The sequence below is a fragment of the Rhea pennata genome, chromosome 12, assembly GCF_028389875.1.
Source record: "Rhea pennata isolate bPtePen1 chromosome 12, bPtePen1.pri, whole genome shotgun sequence".
Lineage (NCBI taxonomy): Eukaryota > Metazoa > Chordata > Aves > Rheiformes > Rheidae > Rhea > Rhea pennata.
The window spans coordinates 18,750,347-18,772,295 of record NC_084674.1 but is presented as its reverse complement, the minus strand read 5'-3'; the positions used below and the strand labels follow the sequence as shown (position 1 = coordinate 18,772,295).

At 40.3% G+C, this 21,949-nt stretch overlaps 1 protein-coding gene across 7 annotated transcripts; it reads left to right on the top strand.

Annotated features, from left to right (window-relative positions):
- Positions 1–201: 201 nt before the first annotated feature.
- Positions 202–21,949, top strand: CNBP (CCHC-type zinc finger nucleic acid binding protein). Of its 7 annotated transcripts, XM_062586013.1 has the most exons (6): positions 202–342; positions 9,255–9,346; positions 19,282–19,401; positions 19,700–19,795; positions 19,986–20,187; positions 20,878–21,949. In XM_062586013.1, exons 3-6 carry the CDS (start codon positions 19,299–19,301, stop codon positions 20,993–20,995), a joined length of 519 nt encoding a protein of 172 aa, XP_062441997.1. In that variant the 5' UTR covers positions 202–342; positions 9,255–9,346; positions 19,282–19,298; the 3' UTR covers positions 20,996–21,949. The 7 variants fall into 7 exon arrangements, with proteins under 7 accessions (XP_062441997.1, XP_062441996.1, XP_062441999.1 ...); XM_062586012.1 differs by lacking the exons at positions 202–342; positions 9,255–9,346 and adding an exon at positions 10,809–10,936; XM_062586015.1 differs by lacking the exons at positions 202–342; positions 9,255–9,346 and adding an exon at positions 11,483–11,504.

Below are 21,949 nucleotides of genomic sequence, written 5' to 3'. Positions count from 1 at the left end.
GGACTGTCCAAAAGGCAATTTCCTGTATCAGCAGCAGAATGTTTAATTTCATTAAATGAAGTGAAACCTGCACACTCAGACAAAAAGGAAGGTCTTCCTTTTATATATGTACAAGGGAAGAGATTTCTGTATCCGCCAGAGGAGGATAGAGAAGGCGTTTGGGTAACGTGCCTCCTTATTCTTCCTTTAGGTTGAATACCTGCACAGACTTGCTGGAATCATCCCTTTTATGGAGCAGAGATTCTCAACTCATGCAAAACAGTTTGGCTATCAGTCATGGTATTGCGAAGCAGCTTTCAGTCTTCAGGACTGTCTGCAGTACAATTTGCAGATGTGCAAAGGGTAAGTTACAGTAGGCAATGCAACGGAGGCCCCAGATGCCAGGTCTCCAAATCAAATGCATGGAGTTTACATTTACACATGGTAGGCTTCCAGGAGTTTCATGACCACAGACCTGTTCATCAAGTTGACTAATTAATGTATTTGTTTCTGAATGTTCCAATATCAACATTAGTCACCGTATGAACATCTGTAACAACAGTAGAATCAGGCAACACCCAAGGTCATTCCTAACTTAAAATATGAAAATACATTCTTGATGTACTTTCTGTTTGCTGTCACTTTTATCACTCTTCCCACTGTGAAGAGAACTGTACACAGAGAGCTGCTTCCACAAAATATCCTTCTATTTATTCTATTTATCCTGATTTTTTTTCCTTAATTTCACATACAACCTTTTTTCTTTACTTTGCTGGATACCAGTATTGTGCCTTTTTCAAGCTCACATGGATAAAACCTTCTAGATGACTTGTTTTACTTGTATGATGAATGTACCAATGGTTGTTTATGATATGATTATGCTTAGACTTTCAGCAGCCTAAATCTTAAAGTAAAACTTCTTTTTTAATAGATCTTAATCTGAAATGCTCCTATTAAAGCTGGTAATACTATGAATAATCTGATGCTGAGTTCTCTCATATTTAATTACTGTAATAACATATTATAAAGTACAAAGCTAGTGAGGAAAACAAACCTTATCTTTGAGCAGAGATTTTTTTTTCCTCCATTTTCTGAATAATAATGAATACCATAAACAAATGTAATTTCTACATCATTCTCAGGTGATTCTTCTCTATCTACTTTTATGCAAGTTAAGTAACAGTCCTCAATATGTAATACATTGTATCACCAAGCTGCAGTTAGAGAAGGCCAGACTAAATATCTGTAGTTCTGAAATCTACATGCAGCAGCAGTGCTGCTTGATATAATTTTCCAGCTAGTCCAGTGATGCTTCAGCAGTGCAGGTAGTTCATTTTGAATCCCTTTTTGGATTATAAGTAAACACCCTCTTCTGCCTATCTGTATCTGACATAGAACAAGAAACTTTGCTGGCAGCTTTCCTAAAAATTACATTATAGGTGCTACATTCCTGATTTTTATGATTTGTGTAAATTCTTCTCAGAAGAACTGCTATATAAAATACTGGCCAAACAGAATTAAGAGAACTTTCAAGCAGTTCCTGTTTTCTACTCAAGAGACTATGTTTCAAAAGTAATCCTGTTTATCTTCTTCTGTTCTCAAGATGTTGTAATGTTTAGCTAATGGTTGTGAACTGTTGGGGGAAAAAAAAGCCTCAAAAGTGGGAAGTCTCATTGCTCATGTAGAGGGTAAGAAATTCATACGGCGTTTTCAATTGTTCTGAAAGTCAGTGGGAGTCTTAGCCAAAGACTAAGATTTTTGATTAATCCCTTAATATTTTGCATTAAAAAATAAGCTACTAATTATTTAACCCATACTTCAGGTCAACTTCTTCCTCCTATTTCCCAAGTTAGTGCCCCTTTTTATCAGGAACCCTTTTATTTCCTCTGCTTTGAATAAGTTCTCTTTCAGCAGTAGAGCAGATCATGACACTTCACTTCTATTCCTATTTAATGCAGCTTGGTCAAGTTACAGGAAAATCCAAGAAGGAACACCTTTCTCTTTAATCATTTGTAATTCTTCCAGTTTTGGATATAATAGTGCTTAACAGTCCTGTAATTTTAATAATAGTTTATTTTTTCCACTATGAGTTACTTAAGCCACATTTCTGTAGTAAAGGAGTAGTGATACATTGTCATGTTATGGCACTGGTAAGAGCTAGCTGGGGATCTAGTTACAGATCACAGCCTCTGTGAAATACTTGGGGCAATAATCTCTGCACTGTGTGTAACTGAAGTCATGCACAACATTTAAGTGGGTTTTCTAGCTACTCCTGGGAGACCATGTGGGAAGAAAAACTGTCAGAAGAAACAAAAAGTCATCGCATACCAACTTACAAAATAGAAAGAACAAGAAATAAACAACTTTTGTATGAGCCTGATCCTTGGATACATCATCTGCCACTGAATGCATATTTAAGGAATTCCAGTGTCAGATATGCATATAACAGTTAACCTATGAAAATCCAGGACTGTCCTTCTCATGCAGCCACTGGTCTAAAAAACACCATACCAGCAGCACTTAGGGTTGGCTTGCTTCTCTTTGACTGTTCAGACATGCAAATATTAATTCAAAAGATCTCAAAACACCCTGAGGTTATCAAAGGCAAGAATGATGAGACCCTGTATGTTCTTCACTCAGTTTCAACCTGCATGTATCAGAGTAACATCATTAAAGTTCTTAACTGTATAATCATGTTTCATGTTATCCCATAGGACTACTGCTTCTTCCAGAGCAAAAGAAGAATGATGCATATTGTACAGTATCTGTTTCTAGTCTAGGCTTTATTTGCTATACACTAGAGCATCTCCACAAACGCTTCTGTACCTGCAACCCTTCCACCCTGAACACACATCCAATGCCAAACACTGGCTCAAAAGAAAAGATTCAGAAACATATAGGGTGATCATGGTTCTTAAAACATGGGGTACATTAAGGAACCACCTAACACAATTAAGAAATATGCTTGTGTGCTATTTTCAAGTTGAGTAGTAGAATCTGATGCATTTAGTGTGAGAAGAAAAGTCTTCTGAGAAGCAAATGCACTAGCAAACATATTTTGAAATGTCAGATGTTAAATGGGAGCCCTTTCTGCATTCATACCAGGAATGATTTTACTTAAAGAATTAAGGTAAACTATATATTCCAGAGAGCTATTGCCAGACTCTCTAAAGCTAGACTAATATCTAATGCACCACAAGATTTTTGAAGAATCAATTCAAGAAGCTTGAAAACAACAGAACAATGACCTACCTATATAGAGCAGATCACACCTACTGTAAGTTATGAAATACAAATTTGTAAAACAGACCATAGTTGCTCATATGTAAATCCTCTTCCTGAAACTCAAGACTTAGTTAGCTATCCACCAAGTTAAATTTTACATGTTAGTGAGAAGTAGCCTAGAAAATCCAGAAAACTCCTTCCTGAGTAAAGATCTTGCTTAAAATAGTGAAATTAATTGAAATTAAAATGAAAACAGTGTGAACCACAGTGAAAAAATAGTGCAGAGCAGGTCCTGAATTGAGCCTTTGTGAATAGTTTTCCAAGGGCCTGGTTTATGAAGGTGGCTTCAAGTCAACATGATACTCTGAATCTAGGGGTTCTTGGCTATTTGTCTATATTCTAGTATCTAGCAAAAGCTGGGACCTCTATACATCTTGGCAATGTCTTTATGCATTTCCAGGACCCTATATTCAAGAGAAAGCAGGCCTCTGAAATCATTAAAACAGCTTGAGGATATTTCAGTAGAAGAACAGCAGGATCTTCTCAACCATGCAGGCTGTGAAGAAGAAAAAGCAGCTTCATGTTTTGAGGATGATGTCACTTACTAAATGCCTGCATTGAAGCTGAGAATTTTTTTTATTTTTGGTTGAAGCAATCAGATCTGTAGATTTAGTTTCGTTGTTACACAAAATTAGGAGATTAAATGATATTATTATACTATTACGAGGAGAATAGTGTTTCATTCCTATCTAATCCCTATGGAATTGTCATGAAAAGAGTGGAAATTGGGGACTGGTTATAAGATGTTTTATCTGTGAATCTTCACTTTTACAAATTTGAACATAGTTTGTTTGCACTGTCAGTGAACCCCATGGTACCTGGCCTTTTTAACCTTTAATACTGCCTCACATGTATTATTGCTCTAACTTTTAGTTTGTGACATAATTAAAGCAACTCTATTAACTCAGCACTGCAAAATATCTAATATACACATCTTTATTATAACTTTTCATTCTGATAGGTCTGCTCTGTTACTCTTTTAATCTTCAAGCCATGCACTTTTTCATTATCTTTTACTGATCCTCAGCTTGTAGTTTCTCATGTAATTAGTGAGAAATGCCTATTTTTAGCATGTAAAAATATTCTAGGAACTAAAAAAACTGTTTGTCATCTCTGTTGGATGAGCCTGATTGTTTTTATTTGTTAGCTGGTTGAAATTAACATGGAATTCAGTTATCTTTTTGTTGTTGATAAGGTTTACATTTTTTAAATATATTTCTACCTTGACTATGAGTTATTTACATTGTATTCCTCACACGCATACCCCAACCTTGCTTTGCACAGCATTAAATGGACTTTTTAAAATCATCTTTCGGTTACCAAAAGAGTATTTGTGATAATTATATTGGCGTTTCTATTTAATATTTAATGAAGCTGAAAAGATGCTATCATTCTTATATCCACATTTCAGTAAGAGGTTGGGTAACATCATGTAACTATCTGTCATATATGTTCTGCACTATATCAGATAAAAAAGAGACATTGAGAAAAACAGTAAAGCAGACAAAGCTTCTTTATATGAACACAAGCTTTTTTTCCCCATTAGATGTCTATCTTTTTACAGAGAATTTATGTCTGAAAAGAATGTATCTATAATATTTTCCATTAAATTAGCAGCCGCTAAATTTTCTTGGCAAAGATTGTGATAAGGTAAAGCAACTCAATTGCTTGCTTGGCAGATTATTCCAGTAATAATGTTGGGGGGGGGGGTCTTACTCATTATTTCAGTAATAAGATGTAGAGAAAAAAAGTTTTACTCCCTTTTGGTTTGCCAGACTGCAAACAAGACACAAAATGGGATATATTTAATAAATAAACACTGCAAAGTCTCTAATTCACCCGCAGCCAAGTTGTTACTCAGCCTCCCCTTACTGAAGTTTTGGAGCCTAGTCAAGTACAGATAAAGCGCTCATTTCAGTTTTGGATCCAAGCTGAGCATTACTGCATCCAAGCTAAGTTAGGAACCTGATGGGGGGAGAGGTGGCAGTAGGAAAGGACAAAGCAGCTTTGCTTTTGTACTTCTTTTCTAGGCTGTAGCTGTCTTGCAGTCTATTAAAGTTAGAACAATCACTGTTTTCTCCATTTAGAGTTGTCTCTTGATAACTTAAAGGGGCTTTTCAAGAACCTGGGTATAACTGGGCTGCAGCTGTGCCCTTGTCACTTAACTTTTTTTGTTAAGGATCTCCTCCTTCCCCAGAGTTAACTGGACTAGCCACGTGGGAATGCCCTCTAAACAAGGGAGAATTCCTGGGCTCCAGTTACAGTTGCTCGACAGCATCCACAGGCTGATACAGCACAGACTGATTATGAGTTTCAGATAATGATTTCATAATCCGTTCTACACAGTTCATACAATTGCCCGGGGGGAGGGGGAGAAAAAAAGTTATGGGATCTGGTTCTCTTCTGGAATTACAGATCCTGCTTAAGTAAATGGAACTGCAGTAGCATTAAACTGATACATATATCATGGAAGATCCAGGCTTGTACAGTCCAATCATGTTAATAACTAGTATTTTAGTTGTATTTGGAATAAAACACTGCTTAGAGCTCTTCTGTCACTGGTTCCTAGTCAGCAAAACATAAGTTTTGGAATCACTTGTATTAATCACTGGGAGATGTGAGAAAAGCATTTGAAAGCAAGCATGCAGAGCAACAGATTGACTGCAGCAGATGCCTGAGGATCAGACAGCTGATAATATACTTTAGTGTGCTTCACTGGTACAATCAAGGGTACCTCATGACCTTGGTTTTACATTGTAATGTTAACCTTAGAACACTGCACAAAAATAGAACCAGCAGCATTACAAAATCTGAATTTTAGTTGAATAGTTGAATATCCGCTTTTAGAGGAATACCAGAACTCTATCAAGTCTGTGTACACTTGAAGAAAAAGTTATCTCCTATTGTTATCATGATGTAATGTCTAGGCTACTTAATGTATGGGTTATTCTTCAACCTTTTTCTTGTGTGTGGTCTCACAGACCTACTTCATCAAGGGCTGCAAGATCATGTACTAAATATTTTTTGTGTGTTATACAGACCACCAAGTACTAGTGCATTTTTAACATTATAGTCATGCTCAAGAGAAGTAACAGTTGAATCACTGTAATCATATTTGCTGAAGAAATAGTACAATTGCTGGTATGATAAAATAAAATGATAGCCTGAAGATGGAAATAGCACAAGATGTTAAAATGTACTGAGTAGCTGGGAGCTAACTGATTGTTCCATAGATTATTTTATGAATGAGTCAAGATCAAAGAAAGAGGTCTAGGTGTTTGAGGATTTTTATTTTTTTCATGTCAAATAACACTCATTAGAGAAGGCTTTATTGAGACATTTTCTCCTTGTATCTCAGTCTGATACAAGGACTGAGATAATCATTGGTCATGTTGGATGTAACCTCAAGGTGCCTTCATATGCAAGTCGTACAATCTACTGCTTCAGGTATTTACTGTAGTCGAGTCCTGAAGGTTTCTACCCTCCCTCCCTGTAAGCTCTAACGTTTTTATTTCACAAAGCATTCCTAATAACTCCTTTACATGTATTATAAACTTTCTCACATAGTCACAAAAAAATGTTTGGCTAAATAAATCGTCTGTATCATCAACAAAAAATCAATGTAGTCACTCACTTAAAATACATTAAATCATAAAGACACAGTGGAGATGCTAGGTATGTTTAATAAGAGGGCTGTGAGTGCACTAATAGGCCTTGACCGCCCTAACCAGCCTCACCTTGTGCCTTCACCCACACCCTTGCACATGGGCCCAGGAGCTCCATTTAAGCTCAGCCTTGGATCTACAGTTCCTGCTCCAGCTATGTGTGGGAATGTTGGTCTCCAGCTCCCTTTCCAGCTTGGTCACAGTTACATCTGTGCCTGAGTGTGGACCTCCTAAATCTGGACCCTGGTCCATGGACTGTCTTCCTGGCTTGACCTTGACCTTGGCTATGCCTTACTGCTGTGGACTTGGCTAGCAATCACCAGGCTGTGTCTTAGCCTTGCTACTGTCACTGGATCTGTTCCTGGCATTGACTTGCAGACTGGGTACAGAGCTGCCTCATCATTATGGACTTGTCTGATGATCTGGTCTCTTGATTGATCTCAGCTGCCATCCTTGGGCTTGCCCAGCTTGAGTACTGTGGGACTGGGCCCTGGACAGCAAGGCCCTGGCCCTGTCAGCCTTGTCATCATGCTTGGCTCCTGGCTCCCCATCCCCTAGGGAGCTGTTGGCTCTTGTCGCTCCTTGACAAGTAATATATGCATTGTTGCAAATATTTATATAGCTGTTTAAAAAAAATAGCATGTAGTTTTTCAGACATAGGAAAATTCTTTTTAGAGAAAAAGAAGGAAAGGTGATAGTGTAGATGGACTCCTCTTAGTTAGCAAGTTATTTTTGCCTGATACTAACAGTATGCAATAGTTGTGAGGTAACTTATTTACCTTGTTTGAAATCGATCATTTTTATTATAAAGTAAACAAATATTTGAAATCTCATCAGATAATTGTAATAAATCAAAATGAATGAGGCATCTGGAATCATTCTGTAAGACTGCAGATTCTTAAAAGTGCAGGAAAACCTGGAACAGAAAAGCTGTCTTTTAGTTTCCTTCTCTTGAACTAGAATAATTTTACCCTGTAAGATTGGATCTAGCTAGTTTAAAGTCATACTTCCCAAGGAAATGCATATATGAGCCCACAGAATAATCCAGCTATAAAGGCTGAATATGAGTATTTTATAATACAAACAGGCAGCTCTTTCCTGGCAACTGTTATGTTATTCTGGAGACTGTGCCTTCTAGATTTCAGGAGTCCCTCAAGATCACCACTGAAGCTTACTGAACTGTCATTTATACAGGCAAGTAACAGCCAGTCAGTCTTTCCTCAATATGCGAACTGATTGCAGTAAGTGTTGGAAGAGGCCTCTTTTCAGAGGCTATTTGACCATGACTTTAAGAAATAAACATACAGAACTGACTAAAAACTCCCTCTGTTTCTTTCAGCAATAGATGATGCGCTTTTTGTAGTCATAATCTTTGTGGATGTTGCAGACCCACAGAGCATGAGGCAGACAAAATATGTTTCTTGTATGCAATGCTGCAAGATAGTATGCTATAAGGAATCTATTCATCTTAGAGAGAGATAATGTAGCTTTCCAATCTTTAAAACACAAATACTTTCCCCTTTGTTATACTCTTTCACAATTGTAATTATGTTTACTGCAGAAGGTAGGATAAAACATCCAGTGGCAGTACTGTGTAAGCTCGCTGTTTATTCCAGCTCTGTTATGGCCACCTGTGATGGAAAATGAAAGAACTATTTGTTCTGAAACTGCTGATGAAAAACTGTTTAATAAACAATATTCCAAAAGGAGTTTCTTTTTTGAATTCCTATAATCTATTTATTTTAATCTAATTTAAGTTCCCGTGGTTTTGAAAAATGCAACATGCAAAATGAAGTAAGATTTACTTCAACAATAAAACGATGTTGTGAGAACCAAAGATAATTGCCCAGAAATTGTCTATCAACAATTGCTCAACAACTCAAACCATTTTCTGCCCATGCATCTCGCTACCTGGAAGAAAACAGTACAAGAACATGAGTTGCAAGATGTGATTTGTTGTTTTATTTGGTATTAAAATGATTTCATTCTTCATCCAACACTTTCAGGGACTGTCTTTTTTAGGTGAGATGTGTTGCTGGAAGAGATTACCTTCAACTTTACTGTACTTAAGATTGCTCCTTTGAGCACTGTTATTCATAAACTGTTCTTGAAACTTGGAATTTTTTGGACAGAGCTAACACAATGGGGAATCTTGGAATTGACCTATCTTGTTTAGGGACAGCTCTTTTCCTTGTACATAAGAAATGTAAAGACATTGTACTTCTACCTTGTTTTCTATCTATGTTGTTTTCTACAGGAAATACTGAGACAGATAGCATTTGATGGCATATATTCATATCATGCCTCTCACTTTTTTTCTTTAAGTGCAAGACTATCCTTCACCTAATATCAGAGAAACCTGCAAAACAAGAATTGCAAGCTTCACTAAGATATAACAAGCCAAATTATTTCCTGAGGTAAGTACACACACAAACACAATGCTGTCCAAAGATACTTGTATTATCTCTTGAGGGAAAATTTCATCTATTATAATGAAATATAATGTAAAATATCCTACATTATAAAACTGAAAGTGTATTGAGGCAATAAACTTGCAGAGGATGATTATCTCATTTGTCGCCAGCAGTAACTACATTTGAGTAATGTTTTCACTTGCAGTTGTACCCTATTTCCAATTCAACTATGGGAGAGTCCAGTGTATCATTTGAAGGTCACTGGAATAAAGTAAACAGTTTTTTTAAGAGGTGATTTATTTCATGGAGTTAGCTGAATGCATCAGTCACACAACTTTCTAGGACAGTAAGTCTACAGAACAGCACTCGAATTAAGTTTCCTTAGCTTCCTAGCCTCAAACACAGTACCTAAAATACAACCAGCAAAACACAAGACAAAGCTGGAAAAGTTAAATTACAGTTGTTCTGTCCCGAGTCCTGTTATAAAGACGCATATAGAATCCAGCTTGGTTTTTTTGTTTTTTGTTTTCTTAAGTAAGAAGTTGATGAAAAAATGAGGATATATGATTTGTCTCCATATTCTTTCTTGGTTATATAATTTTCTTCATGTGTTATGTAACAAAAAATACAGTGTAGGCACACTCTTGATTTAAAAGCTCTCAGTACTTAAAAGCACATTTTTTCCCCATTTATGATGTGAAAGCATTAGGAATTAAAAACTAACAGTACAAATATTTCTGAACAGGATTATGATATATCTGAGGCAAGCAAAGTAAGGCCCTGAGAATTATGCTGAAATAATGAAGATTGTAAATTTTTGTGTGAAGAAACATTGTGAGTTAAGTTTGTTGTTAGTGTTGATGTTTTTATATTGTTATAAAACAAATGTCAGAACAAGAGCTACCAAAAGTCATAGGGTAGAGATTCTGAACCAGAAATAGGCCTGAAAGGCATAGTTCCCTATCAAATATTGTTCCCCTATCAAATGAATAGTTTTGGTGTTTTATTTGGCCGGCAATTAATTTATGAAGCTCCTAGAAGAATTTACGTAGAAATCCTCATAGCCAAGCACTAAGCAGTAATATTATTTATGAGTTTTGCACTAGTCACAGATCTCAGGAGAGTAAAACTTGTTTAGTAAGCAATTATTTTCTCTCAAAAAATCATTTTCCACTTTTATCTTTTGAGGGCAACATGTGAAAATATGAGAACCATTTTCAGCTGGTGTCCTCGCCAGCACTGATGAAGCTGTGGGAGCGTCGTAAAGCGTGACGGCTTTGAGTTTCTCAGCTGCGGAGAGGCACCGCGCCACCGTCCTCCATTTCCTAGTGCCGCCCAGAGGGCGAGAGCCGAGCTGCCTGCTGTCAAGATGGCTGCCGCTCCCCGCGCGGATGGCGGGCGGCGCGGGGCGGGGCCGCCTCGGCCCGGCCCCTGCCGCCCGGGGGCGCTTCCCGCCCGCACCTTCCCCGCAGGGCGGCCGGGGCTGTGACGCGCGCGGGCCGTGCCGAGAGCCCCAGCGCGGCGCAGGCTGCCCGAGCACCGCAGACAGTGTCCGCTACGGGGTTGAGACACCAGAGGCCCCGCAGTAGATAGGTGCGGAAGGCTGCGGAGGGCGCGGGGGTGCCGCAGGAGTTCGACACCGCAGTCCCACCGCGGGGTGCGGGAAAAAGCGAGCCCATGGGGTGCGAGGCGGCCGCGGGGGCCCCTTCCGGGACGGCAGGACGGGGACGAGCGCAGCCCCTGCGCTAACGTGCAGGCGGCTGCGCAGAAGCCGGAACGGGGAACGAGGAAGGGGGAGGCGGGCAGCTGCCGCCGCTTAGCCGGTGGAGGCAGGCGCGCTTGCGTTTGGTTTCGTGTGGGGCCGAGGCGGCAAACCCCGAACCGTAACCGTCCGTTCGGCTTCTCCGCAGCTGGGTTTTAAATCGAGCTGCAGAGCAGCAGGGGAGGGCGGCCCCCACACGACTTTCCGGCGTGTCGTGGTGCGGTGCCGTCAGCCCCTTTTCTGCTGCATCACCGGGGCAGCCGGGCGTCGCCCCCGGCGTGAGGCGTCAGCAGGACGCCGGAGCGCCATGCGCTGACTGCGCCTTTCGCTAAAGCGGCGTCCGGCATGGGGGGGCGGTGGGGGAGGAGGCGCCCGGAGGAAGCCGGAGCTGCTTGGGTGGTGAGTCACAGCGCGAAGGGCAGGGAGGTGCCGCAGAGCCTGACAGCGGCCGCGCTGCTCTGCAGCGCCCAGGGACTAGCCTCCCCCTCCCCCTCCCCGCGGAGCGCGCGCCTAACGGCCGCCGAGGCTCCCAACGGCTGCTGAGGCACCTCATGCCGAGCGCGGTAGGCGGGCTCCTCCCACCTTTCGGCGGCAATGATTGGGTCGCCCCGCCTGCCACGCTGATTGGCCGCCCAGAAAAGCGGTTTGCGCCCATTGGCCGCGTCACCCACAGTAGTGAGCCGTGCGCAGAGTAGTAGGGAGGGGCGGGGTGGTCGGAGGGGGGAAGCGCGCGGGGCCGTGTGCAAACCGCGTGTGGCGCAGCCAGAAGGGGCCCGGGAGCAGGCGGCGGAGCCGGGCGGGGAGCGGGGCCTACCGTCCTCCGGGCGCGCCACTCCGCAGTTGGGTCGGAAGTCTGCAGGTAAATGGCCGCAGGGCCGAGGACGGCTGCTGGTGCCGGCACCCTCGAGCCGAGGGCTGCGGGGTAGGGGGGAGCAGAGGGCGAAGGGATGATGGCGCTGGCGCACTCCGGCCTAGTGCGCGGGAAAGTGCCGTCGGCCGCACCTGTCTGGCCCGGGCTTGGGAGGGCGGAGAGGGGAAGAGGATGATGAGGGAGCGCTGGGACAGAGGGGTCGCCGAGGCCCTGCGAGGCCGGGCGGCAGCTGAGTCAGGCCCTGGCGGGTTCCGGAAGGCCCTGAGGGGCCGCGCTACCCTGGAGGGGGGAGGTGGCAGCCGGTGCGCCGTCTCCTTCCCTGCTGAGCGCCCGGGACGGCGGCAGCGCCCGGCCTGCTGGACGGCGGCGGCGACGTGTTCCAGTCGTTGGGCTTGTGGCTTAGCGGTGGAGGGCTGTGGGGTAGCCGCGGCTGACTCTCCGCGTGGTTGGTTTGGTGGTGTGGGGTGGGAAAAAAACTGGCTCGTCGAGCCTTAATACATGGGTTGGGTTGTGTGACTAACTTCGCTATGGGTGGGTGGCTGTAGCAACTTTGAGGAAGAGAAGGCACGGGGAGCCTGGGGCTGGGTGGGAGGTGGTTGAAGTAAAACTGTTTCTTCTTTTTTAACAAGAACCTTAAAATCTGTACTAAACTATCACTTCTGCTGTGACTGAGTGGGGAGACTGGCGGAGCGGTAACTGCGGGGCCTTGGCCGGAGCGCACCACGTGGCTCCCCCACGTGTTAGGCTCTGCCGGAGACAAGAGGGTCGAGGTGTTGCAACTACTTGTCTCCGACCGCAGGCATGGATGGTGGCCTGCACCGAATCCAAATGTGACCTATAAATGGATAGGAAAAATAGTCCATGACATCTGCAGATCATGAACTAGTGGAGTAGCCTTTTATTTAAGTTCCTGTCGGATGTAGTTCCCAAGTAGCTGCTATTACTCACCTCCTATCTGGGACTGTCACAAGGAATTATTAAATTTAATAGCAGGTTTTATTTTCATTTCAACATTATTTGGATCCTATTACCACAGAGTTTAGACTTGCATACTCAATGTTTTCTTCACTGCAAACTGGCGTAGAGCCTGTTGCTGTCTTCAAAATGAAGAGATTAAATGAGTTCACTAGAGCTGCACAAGAACCTTGAGATTTACAGGCTTAACCTATGTTTTTTTTCCAACTAACTCTGTTAACATTAAACCCAGTCTAGAAACTAAAGAGTTTGCATGTGTGGTGATGTTATGTGCTTATCTAAGTTTAAAACTTTGTTCAGATAGCTATAAAATGAAAGGGGAAGACTGTGGAATGTGTGTACTGGGTAGGTACATTACAGTTCCTCTCACTCTGTATGTAACAGTGTAAGTGGGCAGAAAGAGGTTGAAAAACCACTTTGATAACTTTTTGTTTCTGATTTCTAGTCAACAAGGCTATCCCAGAATTATTAGTCTGTAAAGTATCTGAGTCTTAATGCATTTTTTTGGCCTGGCTACTGGCCTTTTAATAGTGGTCCAAGTTCTTCAATGTGGTTACTGTTTTTTGTTTTGAGTTAATGCTAATGTTCTTGGATCAGGTGATTTAACTTGTCCGAATGTATTGAAGGGACATGAAGGGAGTTCAGAACTTGGTTTTCAAATTTTGCAGGTTTTTTTGAAGCTTTAAGTAGTTCTTTTCAGAACTGAATTATTATTACTTGGTGGTTAAAATACTCAATTTTATATCCTTTTTAGTAAGGATAAAAGCTGAAAACAAGATCACTAATTTAAGAATCTATTTCTGTATCATGTTTACAGAGTGTAAGTCTAGAAATTCAACTATTCAAATGCTCTGTAGTTTTGGCAGCATTCACATTTTACGTCCTAACTTTTTTGAATACTGCTCTTAAACTGTAAATGTATTTCTGTTAGTAGTCCTTTATGCTTTTCCATTTGAGTAAATTTTGGGAAAGCAAAGCCTATTACATACTGATTTTTGCCATATTCAGGCTGTCTCTACTGTCTCTAGAGTGACTTGTCATACTTGGTGTGATATTTTAGATTGGCCAGCAGCAGCCTGGAAAGTGATGATTTCTTTTTTTTTTTTTCCTCTCCTGGCTGGCCAAAGATCTTTTTAACGAGTATGTTGTTTTTTAGCAGTGATTTTGGTCTAATCTTTTGTTTGATTGAAGGAGGAAGGTCTTGTTTAATATTAAATGGAAGTGATTTTTGTAGATCAAAGGAAGCACCTGGTAAGTACAATAAAGATAACTGACCTTGTTACAGAGTTTTTACTGTTAGTAAGCAGTTGAATCCTATGGAACTACCAGTATCGAGAGGAGTGTCTGAGTAAGTGACATACATCTCTACAATAGTTTTCCATTGCCCACTAAGCTCTTCAGTTAGCATTTTACTTTGTGTTTCAGGTTGTTCCTGGTATAAACAGTGCTTGTACAGAGGAAAACCACCTGTTCACTTAACTCCAGGAAACCTCTTACATTCAGTTGTGATCCTGATAGTGTTTGTGACTTTCTACTTCCATGTTTTAAAACTATGAATTCAGATCTATGGGAGGTGATGATAGCTGGTAGTTTTTCAGCAAATGGATCTAAAATTCTGTGAGGAAGATCACCTAAATTAGCCTAAAGTAGACAGAGCAGAACTTATGTTTAGAGTAGCAGATCCCAGTTACGCGGTCCTGATCTTTACTCTGCTGGTTTCATTTATATTAAAAAAAAAAATGTTGTTATCATAATGTAGACTAACTCAGTTTCTGTCAGAAATACTTATTGCTGCCTGTATTAGGTAATGATAAAGATATTCTGGGCTTTCTTTCAACATGGTAAAAAGTAATGTTAAAAGTTCAGCCTGAAGAGAATAAGACAGAGGGGGTCCTATCATAATCTTTGGCAGTATCATGCCAAATGACTGGACAAGAGGCAGTGAGCAGATATTGAAGTGCAGGAAGTTCCACTTGAATATAAGGAAAAACCTCTTTACTGTGAGGGTTGCAGAGCACTGAGACAGGTTGCCCAGAGAGATTGTGGAATCTCCTTCTCTGGAGATAATCCAGGCAGGTTTTGAGTATCTAATACGCTCTGGGTGACCCTGCTTGAGCTGGGGGATTGGACTAGATGATCTCTAGACATTGATTCTGTGAGTCTTCTGTGATTCTGTCACCTGTTGCATTGATCCAGGTTGTTCAGAACAAATTCTAGCTTCAAAACAGGTTAGTTAATTTGCAGGCTTGCAGGTTAGCGCCAGGTGTCTTTCAGACACCTGGAGTAAGTGCTTGGCACTTGAGAATTGCTAGGGATCTTTTTTTTTTTTTTTTTTTTTTTTTTTTTTTTTTTTTTTTTTTTTTTTTTTTTTCTTCTCTCTTCCTCTTCAAAACTCCAAGCTTTGGAGAGTGAGATTCAACTTCCTCACTATTATGAGGAGCCCAAGTTCAAGACTGAGTGGTGCTTTTGTTTGTTGAAGTAAGCTTTTCTTCCCCTAGAGTAAACACTATAAAACAAAGTAGTTATACAAGATAATTTTTATTGTAGTTTTTATTATCATTTGATGTAAATAGCTTTCTGAACTGCTGAGATATTTGTGGATTTCTGTGTGAAGACAAGGGTTAGTTTAAAAAATAAGTTCTTAAAATTATTTTATAAAAAGACTGTTAACTGTGAAACCCCTGAAAAACATAATCTAAATACTTTGACATTTGATACTGGAATTGTTCTTGCAAAATCCTCAAATCTAACACAGGAAGCTACTGCAGTGGCACCTGACACTTGGATCTGTGAATTGATGTCAGCCAATGAAAATAGTAGGATTATGCAGAACAAAGTCTAAAATTCCTTGTTAATATGATTCTGTGGCTAGCTGCAAGATGAATTATTTCAGTTTCATACTACAGTTAAGGAGCCCTATGTAAGGGTTCTTAGTAAACAGCTACATTCTTCCATAGCAGGAGTGAGGCTTGGGAGGATTAGATTCTTACTTCTTCCAAAGTTTTGGAATCTGGTGTATGTGACAGTGATTCGTTACATCTTACAGAATTTGACCTGGTTCAAACACAACAGATGGGGCCTTAGCTATTTTTCTATTACTATTTTTCCTGTTCAGGCTCTGGTGAGGTAAAATCTAGTTCTAGGGGGGGTGTGTGTGTGGTGGGGGACTGCTTTGTTGAACATATCTTTATTTCAAAAAGCTTTGATAAACTTGTCTGCAAGTAGAAGGCTTTCCACCAAAACCTAAACAAGTGGCTTTCCTCCAGAAGGCTTACTGAGGTGGCCTTGGTAGATAAAAGTAAAAGGAATTGCTGAAAACTCGTCTGCAGTGACAAAATGGAGAAGTATTGACTGATAGAGGAGGGTTTGAACTTGAGGTGGTTTTTAACTGTATTTATTTGTTCACTTGAAATAACAGAAAAACTGGAAATGGTATCCAGACTGTTCAAGGCATCTGTTAGAGGACTTGTGTTCTGAACTGGCATCTTCTGGATTTAGCTCTTTGAAAGTGAACATAAGTTATATCTGAAAATTGTTTGTGGGGGTGAGGGGGGTGCAATGTTTATGTCAGTGATGAACTTTATTGTTGTAAAGCTTTTTGGAATGTAGAGCAAGTAAAACTAGTGTCAACTGCATCCACCTCTAGATGGTAAACTTGAATTCAACTTCAGGTCTTCTCTGGGAAAATGGCAGACACTAAACACTAAAATACTGGTGAAGAGAACTTTAAAGCATCTGAATATGGAGCAGCATGCTTAGTAATAATCATTCTTTTTTTGAGGGGGAGGGGGCAGCCATGATCTGAAGATCTTGGTAAGAGAGGCTTGGGAAAAAATAGAGACCTTTGAAGCTAGATACCCTTAAGTGAATCTCTTGATTCACCTAGCACATGATTGAAGATAGTATTTATTAACTGAACTGGTCATGTCAGGTTCTTGGTAAGGTTAACTGTCTGGGATACCTGATCTTGTCACTGCACACTGTAGTCCTAAGTGGATGGTTTGGTTTGAAGTTTGGTAGCTGTTAACTTCATCTGTAAATGTTGCAATTCTGTTAGAGCTGTTGATCTAGCTTTTTTTTTTTTTTTTAATAGAGTTTATGCTGCTGTTCTGTGTCTTAATATGAAGACTTCTGAAGAGTTTAGAGTTGAATGAGGAATATGTGGGTTCTCTAAGTTACACCAAGCTATTTTGTCTCTTGAAATTAAAAGTAGCATTAACTGCTGTGGTGCCCAGCTCCACTGTTCCTGGAGTGTCAATGTGTTTACTACAAGATTTTGTATAAGCAATAGCACACTGAGTGCCAGCTGCTGCCACCATAATAGATGGCTTTTCCTTTATTTCGGGTGTCCTAATAAGATGCTTTGAAATCCTGAACACTGAGATGAAGCAGTAAATACCAGTTAGGTTGTGAGAAGACTGGGATATGTACAAAATCCAAGTATTTATAATATCTTTAAGTGCTCAAGTAGCCAGTTGTTTTGATCTTGTGAACATCTAGCTAAGATTCCTGACATCTTTTCATTGCAAAACTTCATTTTTTTAAAAGCAAATACCAGATAATGATCTGGTCAAGCTGGAAGCTAGATGTAGGATTACAGAAGTTGCATACTAAAGTTTCTTTCTAGTGCTTTAAACTCTCAGGTGTCTGCAATGGTTGGAAGGATGGATGGTCACTCATCTGCAGAAAACTAAGGAGGGAGCATCTGTTTTGAAGGAGGAATGACCAGAAAGCAACTACAGTAATTCTTTCAACATTTGAGTACTTTAAAAGAATCTCTGAATAAAAATCCATGTTTAGCTATACATGGTTCAATTAAAGCCTAATGTCAGGATGCTAATTCTGATTTCTTCTTGAGGTTATATGTTCTTACTGCTTCTGCACTGACTGCCTTCAAGACACTGTTCATCAGTACTCCCAGTGATTCAGGATGTTGGATGTTACTTTTTCAATAAGCTGTTAGTTCTGCTATAAATATTTGAAGTTCTGGGCCCGTATTTGAAAGTATCCCTATGGGAACATATGAAACAACTTACTATCTTGCTGCTAGGCTTTTCAGAAAAACTGCATAGCATGAATGAAATGCAGTGTTACAGGAGGCTTAATTCCTTGATGGGAATCTGGTAAACTGACAAAACTTGCCGAGAAATGATTCTGCTGTGAGCTTCTCTGGTCTTGATGTATCATGCTGCCCTGCTACTAAGGGGTGAAGAATGAATGGGGAGAGGGCACGTGCAGTGTTTAAGGAGGCTCTAGCAGAACAAAGCTTGATACACATCTTTAAACTAGTGCATCTTAAACTTGTCTTTAAGCAAGCTTAAAGTGGAATCTGTTTCAACTTTGCTGTATTTCTAGTTCTAGAAGTTTTGCATAATTATAGCTTAGAAGACTGATGGTACTGTGGTTACAACCTATTTAATTCACCCTGTCTTAACCATTGAATTAGTGGCATCTGGTAGACTGACTTTCCTGCTCAGTAGAACATACCTCTATTCCCCAATATGGGCAAAAGAAGCTGTTTATACTGTTTGACAGGCATGCCTATCTGATGTTGCTCTAGCATTCTAAGAATGTTTTCCAAGTTAATCTTCTAGATGTCTGGCAAGTGTCTGATGTCTTCTAGGGATACCAAATGTGTTAAACATTTTCCTTCATTTGAATGTAGGAGTGAAATACATGCATCCTGAACTGCAAATTAATATTTTGAAGTTGAGAAGCTCTGAGGAACAATTCATAACTGATGGTTTAGATCATAAAAGAACTGAATTCATTTTTTAAGGCCTTAGCTGTAATATTGACTATTCTTACAATGAATATCTAGAATATAGCTTGATTAGTCAATAAATACAGTAGCAGTCAGATAGACACTTAAAGAGTAACTTAAGACTACCTGGAAGAAATAACCTGAGACAAATAGCTGACTTTGAGCTTAACCATGAGAGGTAAAGAAAGGGAAGCTGTATTACTGGAAGGTAGTGGTAAGACTGTTAAGACTAGAGTTGGGATACCTTGTTTCAATCCTAAGCATTCTTTCAGTTTTTGAAGCAAAAACTGACTATAAGAACTGGTTAGAGGAAAAGTCAGGTGTACTGTTTTTCTTTTTTTCTTTATTGTTAGACAATATGAGCCAAAGAGATGTGCTCGTCTCCTATGTAGCTTTAACAGTTGTGCTAGCTAACAAATGATCGTGAACTGTATAAACAAGTTTGAGATGGCTAGAAGCTGTTTTAGTTGATTCTGTCAAGAGGATAGGAAAACCTCCATATGTGTTAATACGGCCTTTGAGAGGAAAAGGGTGTTCTAAAAAGGTCTCCCCCCCACCCCTTACAGGGAAGTAATCTGCAGCAATGAGCAGCAACGAGTGCTTCAAGTGTGGACGTACTGGCCATTGGGCTCGGGAGTGCCCTACTGGAATTGGCCGTGGTCGTGGGATGAGAAGCCGTGGCAGAGGTAATTGATTACTGTGATCTTTCTCTTTACTTGTACAGTAAGATATCTGTCTAGCTGACTATCCTGAACAGTATCTAGAAAAAGTTGTTAGATTTCAGTCAAACTGCTAAAGAAGTTATAACTTACCTACAGCACAGTGGTACTAAATTTTATAATTTTTACCTCATTTGAGAAACTTTCTATTCTGCGAGGTTCCATGGACTGCTGAGGGACTACCTGATTTGTAACTTCAGCTGGCAGTGTCTTAATTCTTATCTTGATCCCTAAATCTTCCCTTTCTCCTGTTACCCACTTCAAGCAGGCTTCCAGTTCATGTCTTCATCTCTCCCTGACATTTGTTACCGCTGTGGTGAGTCTGGCCATCTTGCCAAGGACTGTGATCTTCAGGAGGATGGTAAGTATCATTAAATTTTATCTCTTCAATTGCATGGACAGAGCTTCTTGGTTGAAGGGAGGGCTGTAATAGATACACTGATCATAATTCACTGAAAAGAAACACTAAGTATTTCTTTTTGTTAGATACATGCTACATTTCAGTCTACCAAGGTTTTATAGTCTTGTTTGGTATGTTTTTCTTATTGTGGAAGCCTGCTATAACTGCGGTAGAGGTGGCCATATTGCGAAGGACTGCAAGGAGCCAAAGAGGGAGAGAGAGCAGTGCTGCTACAACTGTGGCAAACCTGGCCATCTGGCTCGTGACTGTGACCATGCAGATGAGCAGAAGTGCTATTCTTGTGGAGAATTTGGACACATTCAAAAAGACTGCACCAAAGTGAAATGCTATAGGTAAGAACTGATGAAAGATGTGTGTGTGGAACATACCCTCAGTGATAGATGTGTTCTGTGTTTAGTTCCAGTTAGGAAATGTAGTTCATTTTTTTTTTAAGTAGTTTGTTTTTGCAGAGTATTTTTTCTTACTCTTCAGAGGTAAGATTTGAAGAATGTGTCAGCAAAGTCAGGTAATAGATTCAATTAAATGCATATCTAGATGACCAAAACAACACTGATGTTGGATCGTTTAAATTATACCAGGAGAATGCAGGGGGTGGATGGCCATAGTGTGTTCCTGAAGACACATTTTTTTTTTCTTTACAAGTTTCCATTCTTGGAGGTGTTGGAGGAGGGGGAAAAGGAAATAGTGCATCTGGGTTCTAAATGTCTTGTTTCTTAAAACTAGGTTAAACTGAAGACAGGAGAAGCACTGGGGCAGCCAAAACCTTACAGAAAGTAAACTTCTGTAGTTAAGGTGATTTTTGGCATATATAGTGTTTAAATTAGAGTTGATCAGATAGTGACTAGGGTCAGAGGATTCTGGAATACTGAAGCAGAACCTTTGAAAACAGAACCTGTGTTGCATGAGTTTCAGTGGATGCATTTGGCGGAATAGGATGGCTTTCCTGAGCAAGTTTTTTTTTTTTTTTTTTTTTCTTTTTTTTTCCTCCTCAATGTCTTGACTGAAATAATTTGCTTTTTCAGGTGTGGTGAAACTGGCCATGTAGCCATCAACTGCAGCAAGACCAGTGAAGTCAACTGCTATCGCTGCGGCGAGTCAGGGCACCTTGCACGGGAATGCACAATTGAAGCTACAGCCTAATTATTTTCCTTTGTCGCCCCTCCTTTTTCTGATTGATGGTTGTATTATTTTCTCTGAATCCTCTTCACTGGCCAAAGGTTGGCAGATAGAGGCTACTCCCAGGCCAGTGAGCTTTACTTGCCGTGTAAAAGGAGGAAAGGGGTGGAAAAATCAACTTTCTGCATTTAACTACAAAAATGTTTATGTTTAGTTTGGTAGAGGTGTTATGTATAATGCTTTGTTAAAGAACCCCCTTTCCGTGCCACTGGTGAATAGGGATTGATGAGTGGGAAGAGTTGAGTCAGACCAGCAAAACCCTCTCTGGGTTACATGGAAGTGATCCTATGCAGGAGGAAAGAAATCCTGGAAGTGTCTGAACTTCCTCATAACTTTAACTTTAATTTTATTATAATGGCCTTGGATTGTCTGACCTCAGTAGCTGTTAACACCAAGTAATATCTGTATCAGGCCCTACCTAGAGCATATAGCTGAGTGGGAGTAAATAAAACAAGATGCACATGCCTGTTAATGGCCATGAGAGAGAGAGAGAAATCAGGAATAAACTTAAAAGTAACAGTAATTCAGTCAATGAATGTTCATGTTGGAGATACAGAACGTAATGGAAAGCTTTTGAATAAATATTTCAAACTAAATCTGAAACCCAGACATCAGTGCTCATAGTATATACAATTTGGAGTTATTCAGGAGTTGCAAATAAATGCATTTTCACAGAAATCAAGATGTTATTTTTGTATACTATATCACTTAGACAACTGAGTTTCATTTGCTTGTAATCAGTTTTTAAAGTAAGATGGTAAAAGCAATTGAAGTCCTAGAACATAGAAAATGTAATTTTAAACTATCAATAAAGCTGGAGGAGGAAGGGGAGTTTGGCTAAAGTTCCTTTTGTTTATTTTTGTTTCTCATGTACACAGTGCAAAATAACATTAAAAAGGGGTATGTGGAGGTGTAAAA